The sequence below is a fragment of the Vulpes lagopus genome, chromosome 16 (genome assembly GCF_018345385.1).
Source record: "Vulpes lagopus strain Blue_001 chromosome 16, ASM1834538v1, whole genome shotgun sequence".
NCBI lineage: Eukaryota > Metazoa > Chordata > Mammalia > Carnivora > Canidae > Vulpes > Vulpes lagopus.
In genome coordinates, this window is record NC_054839.1 from 14,938,016 (window position 1) to 14,952,633 (window position 14,618).

Genomic DNA, 14,618 nt, shown 5'->3' on the forward strand with positions numbered 1-14,618 from the left:
CTTTTCCTTTCCTTTTTTTTTTTTTTTTAATTTTTATTTATTTATGATAGTCACAGAGAGAGAGAGAGAGAGAGAGAGAGAGAGAGAGAGAGAGAGGCAGAGACACAGGCAGAGGGAGAAGCAGGCTCCATGCACCGGGAGCCCGACGTGGGATTCGATCCCGGGTCTCCAGGATCGCGCCCTGGGCCAAAGGCAGGCACCAAACCGCTGCGCCATCCAGGGATCCTTTTCCTTTTCCTTCCTTTTCCTTTTCCTTTTCCTTCCCTTTCCCCCTCTCTCTCTTTCAAGATTTTGTTTATTCATGAGATACACAGAGAGTCCCAGGACCCCGGCATCACGACCTGAGCCAAAGGCAGGCGCTCGACCCCGGAGCCACCTAGGTGCCCCGAGATTCTGCATTTCTGTTAAGCTCATAGGTGATGCTGCTGCAGCCCTGTGGACCACTTTTGAGTTACAAAAGCTAGAAGCGAAGTTCCCAGCCAGCACTATTAATGCCACCTGGGAACTTGATGGGCGTGAAATGCAAATTCTTGGACGCCCCCCCCGCTCCTCCCACCAGATCTACTGAATCAGAAACCCCAGTTTGAAACCCAACACCCCGCCCTCCGTGCGATGTCACCCTAAGGTGATGGTTTCTGAACCTGAATCACCGCACCTGGGAGCGAGGTGGGTTAAATACTACTGGACATCGGGCTTTCTAAAAGCCCTACCAGATGGTGACTCTATTAAAATTTAGAAGCTCGTAAGGCAGACGATTGAACCTTGACGGGCCCTGTTTTCTGCCAGTGTAAACGTGGATAAAATCCACGCCGGCTCATGCCTTCTCTTCCAAGCCTTGGCATCTCCTTCCTCCCAGCCGTAGTGGGCCGCAGTCGCAGTTGGGTCTCCGGGAGCCCGCGTCTGCCCCACAGCAGGAGGCCGGATCGCCGACCCCCCCGCCCGCCCCGGGAGCCCCAGCCACGCGGCCGCGCGCCCCGGCACCGCCCGCACCTACGTGGCTCCAGGCTCCAGCCCCCGGGACTCCGCCGACCGCGCGGGAGCGGGACGCGCATGCGCTCGCTGCCTGCCTGGCTCCGGCTCCGAGTAACGGACTCGAGCTCCCCCCACCGGAAGTGGGCGGCCGCGCGGCGGGAGGAGCCGACTGTCCGGTGGCGGCTGCGGGCTGCGGGCTGCGGGCTGCGAGCGCCGGTCCGAGGGGCTCGCGCTTCCCTGTCCGCGCCATGGCCAGGGCCGCGGACGTGGTGCGGCTGCTCCTGGGCTCCGCCGTGCTGTGCTGCTCGTTGCTCGGCGCCCGGACGGCCTCTGCGTCCAAGGCGGTGACGGCCCACTTGGCCGCGAAGTGGCCGGCGACGCCGCTGCTGCTGGAGGCCAGGTGGGTGCGGGCGGCCCCGTGGCCGAGCCCAGCGCGGGGGGAGGGTCGGCGCTGTGAGGGGCTGTGGGCGGTCTCTGCGGCCCCTCGGACCGGGCTCGCTGTGGGCCGGCGGCAGCGCCCTCGTGCGCGGGCTCGGGCTCGGGCTCGGCGTCGCGGCGTCGCGGCGTCGCCTCCTCCCGTGAGGCCCGGTGCGCGGCGCTCCCATGCGGTTCCTTGCCCCCGCCCCGGCAGCGCCTCGCCTCACCTCGCCTCGCCCACGGCTTTCCAAACGTGGGGGCCTTCAGCTCGTTTGGATCTCAGGAGCATTTACGAAAAAGAAAAGAAAAATGGGAGCTGGAGCGCGACCTTTAGCGCGGGCAACTTCCATTGGTGTAGGCAGTTCTTTCTAGGAAACGGTGTTGGAACCGCCTGGCTTCATGGTCACACCTTCTTCCTTCATGGGCTCCTAAGCTTCCTGTGGAGAAGGCAGCTTCCCGCCAGGTATTTCTTCCCGAATCCACCGAAATGTGTTCATATCACTTTGCAGAAACAAAACTTTTATCTCTTGAATTTTGCTCATAGCATTCTAGAAGCTAAACCAAATTTGAACATTCCTTACTTTAGTTAGCACGAGCATTTATTTATTTATTTATTAAAGATTTTATTTATTTATTCACGAGAGACACAGAAAGAGGCAGGGACACAGGCAGAGGGAGAGAAGCAGGCTCCATGCAGGGAGCCCCGATGCGGGACTCGATCTTGGGACTCCGGGATCACGCCCTGGGCGGAAGGCAGGCCTTCAACCCTGAGCCACCCAGGCGTCCCTAGCATGAACTTTTAATGCCAGCTGCTTTTTTGTCAGTTCGCCGAAGAAACCTCTTATGGACCTTTAAAAAGAGAGTCCAAAAAAATAAATAAATAAAAATAAAAAATAAAAAGAGAGTCCATCACCTGACACTACATTGTGTTTTTAAGATATTAAATCCATTTTTTGAGTTATAATTAACAGCACATATTAGTATGAGGTGTACATAATATTTAGTATTTTTATATATTATGAAATGATCACAGCGATTAGTCTAGTTAATGTCTGTCACCTAACAGAGATATAAGCTTTTTTGTGTGTGCTGAGAACTTTCAACATCTTAGGAGCTTTCAACATCTTAGGAGCTTTCAGCATCTTAGGAGCTTTCATATACGTCACATGCTACATGCTATACGTTACATACCCATGACTTATAACTGAAAGTTTGTACCTGTTAACCTTAAAATTTTATTTTACCAGCAAAAATCAACTTATTCAGGAATAATACAGAATTGCAATCAGGGACAAACTATGGCAAAACCATAGGCGAGTCTAACAGGCAAGGGAGAGGAACTTTATTTTACGGAGACGGAGAAAGTTTGGGAGGGTTGTTAAGAACAAAAGTCCTTTGGAGAAGAGCCAGAGCTCAGTATGATCACAGTTACTCGTTGGCTAAGATGCAGGACTAGTCAGTTTCTGGTAGGACATGCAAAGTACATCTTTTTCTGTTAGGGCCTGTAATTGAGGATTCCTGTTGCAAATCTTGTGTTAGGAGTCTATAATTGCTTGTTCTTCCAGCAATCGATATTGAGTGGTACAGTGACCTCTTCTCCATCCCCTATCCACTTTAATAAGGTTTCTATTTAATAATTTTTACATTACGCCTTTTTGACCAAAATCTTTGCTTGAAAACATCACTGACCGAAAGTCAGGTTTTTCATATTTAGTGGCTTTGTCCCTCAGTGCCAGAAAGGTTCTTTCTTGATTGTCTTGTCCTAATGGATGGAAAGTACACAGGGGGCTTGGAAACCACCTAAAAGCCACATTTGAGTAACAAGGAAAGGAAGTGCCCCAGAGTTCTCCCTCCTATCTAAAGTCTGTATCATTTCAAGACAGTAAGTATTGGATTGTATTCCTCTCTTAATTGGGTATATCATTTTTATAAAAGTTTGACAGGGAACTAAATACAAAAAAATAATAAAAACAGAAGTAACACAACTTCCAAATTGTATGATGGTTCTAAACCAGGCTCCTGGGCCAGAAAGTATCCAGCTGAAGGTTATTTTTTGGCACTTATTTTGACTTAGGGGAGAAAAGTTCTCCCTATGGAGGCAAATCTGGAGTCTTGTATGCCTCCTAGAAGTCCTCACTTAAAATAGCCATGAGAGAAAAATAGTGAATACTGTAAGAACACACTGTAAGAATGAACTAAGTGCATTTGAGAGATTGAGTGCAAGTATAAACATGAAGCAATAACTAATGAACTTTTTGCAGAAATAGTAAAACTTCAAAAGTGTATTAAAATAGTATTATTTCAGGGTGGCCCAGTGGTTTATTTTTTTAATTTTATTTATTTTTAAATATTTTATTTATTTATACATGGGGGGGGGGCAGAGAAAGGCAGAGGGAGAAGCAGGCTCCATGCAGGGATAAGTAAAATCATGAATAAAATCTTTAAAACAAAACAAAAAAAAAGTATTTCAGAAGAACCACTTGAAATGTTATCCAGTAATATAGCATGTAAGGTTTCAAATTCAGGAACTATGAATTTGGATAAGAATTCAGAATCAGATAAGAATTCAGATGAAAGAAAGACATTTGTAACTTCTGAATCTTCTAACCCTTCAAAAAATGCAGCTGAGAATTTAATTTGTCATAGATTTTGATGAGACTATTGCTGAAAGGCCATAATCAAGAGAAGAGGTTTCTCCCTTTAACAGGGGTTTGGGAAATGCACACAAGAGCATTTCCTTTCTAAGAAGGGGATCATAGAAGCAAACAGTGAGGAGGAGGTATACATATCTGGTCCTGACATATTGAGAAAGCTGCATTGTCAGTTGTTCCTCTTGTTTTCACTCAAGAAAATCTTTACTTGCAGGTCACCAGATGGTGTACCAGTCCAGGCAGGGTTTGGTGATTTCTCTAGATGTGTCATATGACTCCAAGAGCCTGTTCTTGGTGCCACAAGAACTAGCAGTTCCTGATAAGAGCCTTTCTAGCAAGATTGAATACAGTCTTTCTGGAGGTGCCTTTTTTCAATAGATGGAATCTCTTTTTTTTTTTTTTTTAAATTTTATTTATGATAGTCACAGAGAGAGAGAGAGAGGCAGAGACACAGGCAGAGGGAGAAGCAGGCTCCATGCACCGGGAGCCCGATGTGGGATTCGATCCTGGGTCTCCAGGATCGCGCCCTGGGCCAAAGACAGGCGCTAAACCGCTGCGCCACCCAGGGATCCCCTAGATGGAATCTCTTATTTGTGAGATGTGATGCTTAAGGCCCTGTCCTGGCAGTGCACTTTGAGAAAGGTCACAGAACCAAAGCATTAAATAACTAATTAGGCCTTTACAATATTGAAGTATATCTCCTTTTATCTGCTGTGGGTCAAAGGAGCTGTAAGGGCCAAGTGCATTGGACATCTGTGACTATCTCAAAGGGTGAGAGTTTGAGTTTCGAGGGGATGGATCAGAGATTTAGAAGAACCAGTGGTAGTGCTTTTCACCAGGGTGTTTGGAAGATCTCTACAGTTTTGCCAATTGAGTCTTCATAGTGTTGTTAATATGCTCAACTAACTCTGAGGATTGAGGATGATGTGCACCATGACAGTGCTGTAAAAACTGGGCAGACAGCCCTAACTTGTCAAAGCACCTGATCAGTGAAATGGGTTCTCAGTCACTATAAAGTTTGAGAAGATTCCCCAGATAGGGATCATTTTTTTCTAACAGAATTTTTAGCCACAGTAGAAGCAGCGGCTTCTCTACAAGGGAAGCTTCAGTCCAGTGAGAAAACATACAGACCAATACTGAAACATGTTTCTGTCCATTCGTTGGGAAAACTTTATGAAATCCATCTGTGCAAACAGGTTTCCCTGGATTATGTTTTTGACAGGTGGGGCAAGTGAAGTAGGCACTTTTTACAACCTCATTAATACTTCCTCACCACTATTGGTTCATGAAATGTTATCGTTGTGTCAGTAAACCACAATGGTATCCCTTTGCCACAGGATCTAATTGTTTGCTCTAATACCCTATGGGCCCTATGTTTTGGGGTTAGTACTCCCAAGGGTATTCCCTTTCCTCTCACATGCAAAGACACATCTGTCTTCTTGAACTTTCCAAATAATAGGGTGAGGTTTTACATTTTTGAGTAAAACATACAGAGATTGAGGCATAAGATAGAAGTTTGGAATCCAAGAAAGGTTCAAGAAAACCTCATAATTGGCATTACTTCTAGGTTTTGGAAAATTCAGGATGCCAGGAAATCTCCCTGGATCCATGTGTAGTCCTTGTTCTGACATTAGGTGTCCTAAGCATGAAACCTGAGTTGAGCAAACAGCATTTTTTTTTCTTTGAAGTGTTTATTTCCCATTAGGGCCAAAAGTTTTAACAGGTGGATGCTGTCTTCCTGTGAAGAGGTTTGAGAAGGGGGTGCAGGGAAGCAATACCTAAATGATATAATTTAGGTATTGCATCCAAGTAGAACTTGCAGAAAACTTACAATCCAAATCAGCTTCTAAGGTTTGTGAAAAGAAGGGCTCTGTAAAACTGTGGCATTACTGTCCAGGTGTATTTCCATTCTTCCTAAGTGAAAGCAAAAAGATACTGGCTATCCTTATTGAGTGGAATACTGAAGAATGCATTGTGGAGATCAATTACAGTGAAAAATTGGCTTCCAGTGGGAATGAATGTCAGCATATGGGGTTAGGAAGAGCAGAGTACTGAGGGATAACAGGGTCATTTATTGCTCAGAGGTCCTGGATAAAACTCTGTCCTTGGCCATTGGATTTCCTCATAGATAAAATAGCCATCTTATAGGGATTGGTGTAGGAATGATGAGGCTTTGAACTTTGTAATCTTCTATTATGGGTTTGATGCCTTGAAAGGCTTCTTTATTTATAGGATATTCATTAATTCTAGGGAGAGGTTTTGAGGCATTTATTTGAATCTTGATGGGAGGCACACTGTGGATTCTGCCAATGTCAGTTGAAGATCTTGTCCTAGAGGATGGACCCAGTAGGGACAAATCATCACTGTCCTCGACTCCACTATAGTGCTGTCAGACTCAGAGCAAATAAAAGATGTCAAAGGGTCATTTAATTTACCTGGTTGCCTTTTTGATTACTATGGTCAAATTTCAGAATTATTTCCCCTTTTGGGAGAAAGGAAATTCTGGTCTGTTTTTTCTAAGGAATCTCAGCCCAGTAAATGAAGAATGGCAGAGGAACTAAGGAGAAAGGTGTGTGTATCAGAGTGCTTAGACAAAAGGAAGTAGGTTTAGAGATAGGAACTTTCTGAGGTTTATTAGAGACCCTCCACTCTTTGAGACCATTTTAGTACTCCAGGGCTGCTTTATAGCAATGGGGTTGAGCACCAAGAGTATAGATAGCTCTGGTGTCAATAAGGATAGAGAGATTCAATCCCAATCTGGAGAGTGGTTTCTCTTGAGTCGATTAAGAAGAGAGACTGGGAAGAGTCTCTGTGGCTCCTCAGAGCCCTATTGGGAATTTGGAGGACACTGGAAATACTGGCTAGGGAGCTGAAGGTGCAGGAGTACCTAAGTCAGTAATAATCTTTTCCCCAATGTCCTGGCTCTTTGCAAGGAGTACAAACTAGTAGGTTTCTAATTTTGTTCAAGAGCCTTCATTTGCTGGAGATGAAAACCAAGAATTTTAAGAATTTTATTGGTCTTTTTTTTGGCCAGTGGGGGCAGGCAGGTTGACACATCTAGGATGTGAGCAAACATCTAGTTTGCCAAATTGACTGAATCTGGAGTGAACATAGTTTCCCATTCAACCCTGGTCGTTTTAAATAAACAGTCCATTAATAAACCTAGAGCTAAATGCTACCTAAGTGGATTTAACATCTAAAGAAAGATCAAAATTTATTTTTTAAAAAGATTTTATTTATTTATTCATGATAGTCGCACAGAGAGAGAGAGAGAGAGAGAGAGAGAGAGAGAGGCAGAGGGAGAAGCAAGCTCCATATAGGGAGCCGGACATGGGATTCGATCCCAGGTCTTCAGGATCCCGCCCTGGGCCAAAGGCAGGTGCTAAACCTCTGCGCCACCCAGGGATCCCAGAAAGATCAAAATTTAAAGACAATTTGGAGTTGGTTGTAGTACTTATGAATGGCTTCACCAGGTTTTTGTGTGCAGTCTAAATTTTGTTCAGTCAACAGGCTCAGGAAGAGCTTCTGTCCTTGCTCAGTGGAAATTTCCAGCAAGTGTTTCAGCATCTTGCCAAAAGTTAGGTGTCTGTTTCTCTAAATCCCTTTCAGGACCTTCCCTGGACTAGTTTTATCCAATGTTTGGCCTGGCCCTCACCAACAAGCATGTGGGCTAATTGATACAAATCTGAGAAACCGGGTTAGTAAGTTTGAACAACTCTGCTAGACTCTAGCAAATCTATCGAGGTCCTCAGTCACTTTAGGAAACTCTTGAAGTATGGCTCACAATTCAGCCTTAGTCCAAGGCTAAATAAATATGGGGTTTATTGAGATCCTCAGAAGACTTAGCTTTAAAGGGGAAGGTTTTAATAGGTTCAGGAAAGAAGGGAGTGGGGAGAAGTTTGAGGGGAAAGGTAAATTCAGCTAGAGAATTAGAACAGGGAAACTGAGGGTATAGAGGAGGTGCAGGCTTTATGGAAAGGAAGGAGGCTGATGACACCGGAGGTGGCATCTGAGCACAAGGTAGCTGCTTCCATCCTGAGACAAGATGGCAGTGGGAAGAGAGAGACTTCAGAAACTTTTGGGTCTTTGTAATAGTTTGTCTCAGCTAATCTAGAAATTGTATTTTGCAGAGAGGCAATTTTAGATTTCTGATAACATTTGGAAGCTTCAAAATACCAATCAAAATAGGCATCCCATGCACCTTTGACAGCTTCTCAATGCCAGTTCAGCTTTGAGAAAAGTGTTAGGGAGATCAAATCATGGCCATTGTAGTTATAAATTAGTTTTGGCTAAGTCAGAAGATTTATTTAGGAATGTGGATGAGGAAGGACCATAGTTTTTAAACAAAAACCAGCCAGGGTCCCCAAAGCAGGCATAGGGGGCAGGACTCAAAAGTATTTTGATGTCTGGGATCCCATTTCTTAAAGGCTTTTTTCTAACGGAAAAAGAAAAATTCCTAAACAGCACAGTTTCCATGGGAAAAGCCTGTTCCAGAAGGAAATCAAACTTCTGATAGGAATAGTCCAGTTTCAAAAAGGAGTCAGATCAAAGACTTGTACAGTTCCAGTGAACAGTCTGGTTCCGAAGAGTGGGACCAACCAAAGGTTAGCATAGTTGTAATAGGAACAGTTTGGTTCCAAAAGGAAGTTGGACTAAAGGTTAGTGTAGTTCCAATGGGTGTGGTCTAATCCCAAAAAGGAATTGGGGCAAAGACCAACACGAGATACAGTTCTAACAGAAACAGTCCCGTTCTGAAAAGGAGTCGGATCAAAGTCTAAATGAGTACTCACAGAAAGAACAAGGCCTTAAAGTCTCAAATAAAAGCTTGGAGAGCTCAAACACAAAGAGAGCATGGGTAGCAGTCTAAGAAGAACATTGAGGATCATTCTCAAACTCCAGGGTAGGCAAGAATACCATGAACCCATTGGCTCTATGGGTACTGGCACCCATTTGCTCACCAGCCTCAGAGATGATTGGGGGTCCTCTGGATCCCACCTCTGTTCACCAAATTTTTTTTTTTTAACCAAATGTTAATCTTAAAACAGTTATTTTATGGGCAAAAATGAGTTTTCTCAGGAATAACAGAATTGCAATTAGGGACAAACAAGCTATGGCAAAACTATGGCAAGTGCAACAAACGAGAGGAACAGTTATTTTATACAGAAGAAAGAGGAAACTGGAAAGGATTGTTTTGAAGGAAAGTCTGTTGGAAAAAAGCAGGAGTTCAAGGTGATGATGGTTTCTCTTTGGCTGAGTTACAGAGGTAGTCAGTTTCTTGTAGGAGATGCAAGGTACGTCTTTCCCTGTTGGTCCCTGTAATTGATGATTCTTTCCTGTTGAAGAGTCTTCTGTTAGTGGTCTCTAATTGACAATTTTTTCTATCATGGACATTGAATGGTACAGCTAGCTCCCCCTTCTGGCTTTTCCTTCTAGTATCCCCAATCCATGTTAGTGAGGTTTCCCTTTATTAATTTTCACATACTTTTTGACCAACCCCACCCATTTCACCTATCCACTACCTGACCCTCATGACCACCAGTCTGTTCTCTATAAATGAGACCGAGCCACCCAGTTGCCCCTGTGTAGAAGCATTTTGGTTATAGTGCCATTTGTTTATTTTTGCTTTTGTTGCCTTTGCTTTTGGTGTCAAATCCAAAAAGTCACTGACAAGGCCAATGTCAAGGAGCTTACTGCCTTTGTTTTCTTCAGGGAGTTTTATCATTTCAGGTCTTATGTTCAAGTTTTAATTCATTTCAAGTTAATTTTTGTATATGCTGTAGGATGGGTGAAGTTTATTTTGCATGTGATGTACAGTTTTCCCAACACCATTTACTGAAGAGACTGTTCCTTCTCCATTGTATATTCTTGGCTTTTCTGTTATAAATTAATTGACCATATATGCAGAATTTATTTCTTGGCTCTGTGTTCTGCACCATTGGTTAATGTGTCTATTTTTATTGCAGTCTCATACTGTTTTGATTATGATACTTTTGTGATATAGTTTGAAATCAGGAAGCCTGTTGCCTCTAGCTTTGTTGTTCTTTCTCAAAATTGCTTTGTGTATTCGGGGTCATTTCTGGATTGTTTGTTCTGTTTCTGTGAAAAATGGTACTGGAGGGCAGCCCTGGTAGCGCAGTGGGGCAGCCCCGGTGGCGCAGCAGTTTAGCGCCGCCTGCAGCCCAAGGCGTGATCCTGGAGATCCTGGATCGAGTCCCACGTCGGGCTCTCCGCATGGAGCCTGCTTCTCCCTCTGCCTGTGTCTCTGCCTCTCTCTCTCTCTCTGTCTCTATGAGTAAATAAAATATTTTAAAAAATGGTACTGGAATTTAGTTTTGTTTTTTAAAGATTTATTTATTTGAGTGAGAGAGACAGTGAGTGAACATGAGCAAAAGAGAGAGAGAGAGAAGCAGACTACCCTGCTAAGGAGGGAGCCCAACATGAGACTTGATCCCAGGACCCTAGGATCACAACCTGAGCCAAAGGCAGCTGCTCAACTGACTGAGCCACCCAGGCACCCTGGCATTGGAATTTTTTTTTTGTTTGTTTTTGGAATTTTAATAGGGATTGCCCCGAATCTGTAGATTGCTTGGGTAGTATGGACACTTTAACAATATTCTTTTAATCCATGCATATGGAATGTCTTTCCATTTATTTGTATCTTTAATTTCTTTTATCAGTGTCTTATAGTTTTCATTATACAGATTTTTACCTCCTTGGTTAAATTTTTCCTAGATATTTTATTCTTTTTGATGCAATTGTTAATGGGATTGTTTTAAATTTCTCTTTCTGATAGTTTGGTATCAGAAATGCAACAAATTTTCTTATATTGATTATTGTATCCTGTCACTTAATTTGTCTATTTGTTCTAATAGTTTTGGTGGAGTTTTAGAGTTTTCTATGTATACTATCATGTTATCTTCAAACAGTAACAATTTTACTTCCTCCTTTGGATTTAGATGTCTTTTCATTTTCTTTCCTAATTGCTCTTGCTAGAATTTTAAGTACTATATTGAATAAAAGTGAGAGTAAGCATCTTTGCCTTGTTCTGATCTTAGAGGAAAAATTTCCAGCTTTCCACTGTTGAGTATGATGTTACCTATGGCCTTTATTATGTTAAAGTTTGTTCCCTCTATGCCCAGTTTGTTAAGAGTTTTTACTATAAATGAACATTGCCTTTTGTTTAATGATTTTTTTTTGTATGAAATTGGTCATTTGATTTTTATTTTTCATTTTGTTAATGTGGTATATCATAGACCGATTTGTGGATGTTGAACCATCCTTGCATCTTGGGATAGGTCCCACTTAATCATAGTGTGTGATCCTTTTAATGTATTGTTGAATTCAGTTTGCCAACATTTGTTGAGGATTTCTGCGCCTGTGGTCTTCAGGGACATGGGCCTGTAATTTCCGTGTGTGCGTGCGTGCGTGTGTGTGTGTTTGTGTGTGTGTGTATGTGTTTCTCCCCCACACTCCTCCTTGATATTAGGGTAATGCTGGCTTTGTTTGGAAAGCCAGCATGAGTTTGGAAGTATTTCCTCTTCCAAATGAGTTCCAAATGAGTTTGGAAGTATTTCCTCTTCTTTAAGGTTTTGGAAGAATTTGTGAAAGATATTAAATCTTCTTTGAATATTTGGTAGAATTCACCACTGAAGCCATCTGGTCTTGGACTTTTGTTTCTGGGGAGTTTTTTGATTACTGGCTCAATCTCCTTGGTTGTAATTGGTCCAGATTTTCTACTTCTTTCTGAGTCAGTCTCAGGTAGGTTATTTCTAGGAGTTCACTTCTTTTAGGTGTCTGATTTGTTGGTACATAAGTGTTCATAGTATATTATGATCCATTGTATTTTATGATATCAGATGTAATAGTTTTATTGAAAAATGTATTCTAGTCTAATGTGTGTTGTCTTCTTCTCTTTTCCTGCCAGAGTTTGCATGGATCTGATCCCATACTGCATTCCAAATCAGCCTTTTTCCAATCTTAGGTTTGTAGTTGCATTATCTTGATTTGCATTGTCCTTGAGTCTTAGAGCTGGAACTTTTGTAGGATGCTCCTTAAGGTCCTTCACAGTTTAGGAGCCTATCCCATGTGATGTACCAGCCTAATCACTTGTAGTGGGAAAATGGCAGCTCCCAAAAAGATGTCTACATCCTAACTGCTGGAACCCATTAGTGTTACCTTATTTTGAAAAAGGATATTTGCAGGTGTAGTTAAGGGTCTTTAGATCATTGTGGATTATCTGGATTATCTAAATCCAATGTCCTTATAAGAGACAGAAGAGGAAAAGGCCTTGTGAACAGAGGCAGACATTGGATTGATGTAGCCATAAACCAGGGAGTGCTTGTAGCCTCCAGAATCTTGAGGAGGCAAGGAAAGATTCTCCCCTAGAGCATTTGGTGGCTCATAGCCACACCACTACCCTGATTTTGGACTTCTGGCCTGCAGAACTGTGAGACCATAAGTTTCTGTTTCTAGGTTACCAGATGTTTGGTAATTTGTTACAGCAGCCCTAGGAAACCAGTACAGATTTGGTAAAGTGGAATGCTGCTGTAACAAATAGCTAACAATGGGGAAGTAGCTGGTAAATCAAGCGAAAGCTGGAAGAGTTGTGAAAAATATGGTAAAAAGCCTAGATTGCCTTGAGGGGACTGTTGGTAGAAATAAGAATATTAAAGGTGATTCTGCTAAGGACTTAGAGGAAACCAGGGAGTGTGGTAGGGATAAAGCTTCTGTCATAAGGAACACTTTATGTCCTTATGAGTATAACGTTGGTAGAAATAAGAATGTTAAATCCACTGCTGGTAAATGCTCAGAAGGAAATGAGCGGGGCAGCCCCAGTGGCGCAGTGGTTTAGCACCCCCTGAAGCCCGGGGTGTGATCCTGGAGACCCGGGATCGAGTCCCATGTCGGGCTCCCTGCATGGAGCCTGCTTCTCTCTCTGCCTGTGTCTCCGCCTCTCTCTCTCTCTCTCTCTCTGAATAAATAAATAAAATCTTAAAAAAAAAAAAAAAGAAGGAAATGAGGGACCTGTTACTGGAAACAAAGATGATCCTTGTTTTCTAGTGGCAGAAAACTGGCTGAATTGGATTCTACACTTGTGTGGAAAACAGAACTTCTAAGTGATGAACTTAGATAGCTAACTAAGGAGCTTTCCAACCAAATCATTAAAAGTGTTTCCTGGTTTCCCCTTGTTCATAATAAAATGCAAGAGGAAAGAGAAACTGAAGATGGAGGTGTTAAGGAAAGAGGACTGTAGCACTTCTCCTGGGTAATGGGAGCTTCTCCACTTGTCCATTGCAAAGAATGTTGAAATGTGGAAACTCAGTGTTGGGGACACATGCTCTGGAAAGAAGACCAAATATATGGCTGGACAGTCTTTTGCTGTATGGGTTAGGCATATGACTCATGGATCCACTCAGCATTCTCAGCAGAAGCCAGGAGTAGAGGTGGGCTTATGCAGGAAGGGTCTGTGGAGGGTTTTTTGTTAATAACATGGTCCTGGTAAGATATACAAGAGACCCCCAAGGATTTTGATTATTGTATCAACAGAAACCTTGCCAGCTCATACCAGAAGGACAGGATGAAATGAGACAAGGCTGTCAGACTTTCCAAATCCGATAGGCAGGAAATTGGCTGATAGACTACTTAACTGCAAACATGTGCTACCCTTCAACCCTTCAAGAAAAAGGAATTATGAGATTGAAGGCGGAGCTGTGGCAAGCAGGACAGCAAGTGGAGCAACAAGCCACTGAGGGTTATGCTCAGGGCTTGATACCTAATAGAATTTGTCCTGCTGTATTTTGAACTTGTTTGGGACTGATAACTCCTCTATTCTTCCTAATTTCTCCTTTATGGAATTGGAATTTCTATCTTTGGAATGCCTATCTCACTACTGCATTTTGGAAGTACACAACTTGTTTCTAGTTCATAGGTTCACATATGGAGAAGAATTTTGCCTCAGGGTGGAGCATACCCAGTGTCTCACTTATACCTGTTTTAAGTGATTTACATGATAAAATGTGAGACTTCTGGTGATATTTATGTGAGCTTTTGATTTAGAGATGATATTCTAATGGGTTGAGATTACATTGGGGAATGTCGGGGTAGGGCATACACATTATGTGGGACAGATATAGATTCTGGGGAGCCCAGGGTGGACTATAGTGGCTTGAATGGTGGCCCCCCAAAAGATAAATGTAGATCCTGACCTTTGGAACCTGTTGTGCTAACCCTGACACCAGGAGTTTAGACCTTTGACCTTTACAAATAAATTTCTCTTGTTTTAAGCCACTATGTTTGTGGTTTTGATATAGTAGCCCTAGGAAGGCAATATAATACTCTGTAACAGTCTTTTCTTCATTGATACCTTATTTATGGACTTAGCATATTACTTTCTCCTTTATAAAACTAATGTCTTTCTAGTATGTTCTCATAACATTTGGTCAATACTTCAGTAATAATTCTTATTACAAGGTATGCATGCTAATCTCTGAGGCTAAAATGTGAGCTTCAAGGGATAAGATTATTTCTTACTTAAATTTATTTTGCAAGGCGTAGTGTACAAAAGTAAGTGCTAAAATG

General features: G+C 42.7%; 1 protein-coding gene across 1 annotated transcript in view; it reads left to right on the top strand.

The window, feature by feature from the left end:
- The first annotated feature begins 1,110 nt into the window (after nt 1–1,110).
- UGGT2 (UDP-glucose glycoprotein glucosyltransferase 2) overlaps nt 1,111–14,618 on the top strand; it is a 196,012-nt gene continuing 182,504 nt past the window's right edge. Inside the window, exon 1 of the mRNA XM_041731331.1 lies at nt 1,111–1,372. Within this exon, the coding sequence (XP_041587265.1) occupies nt 1,221–1,372 (152 nt within the window). The 5' untranslated portion in view covers nt 1,111–1,220. The remainder of the gene's footprint in view (nt 1,373–14,618) is intronic.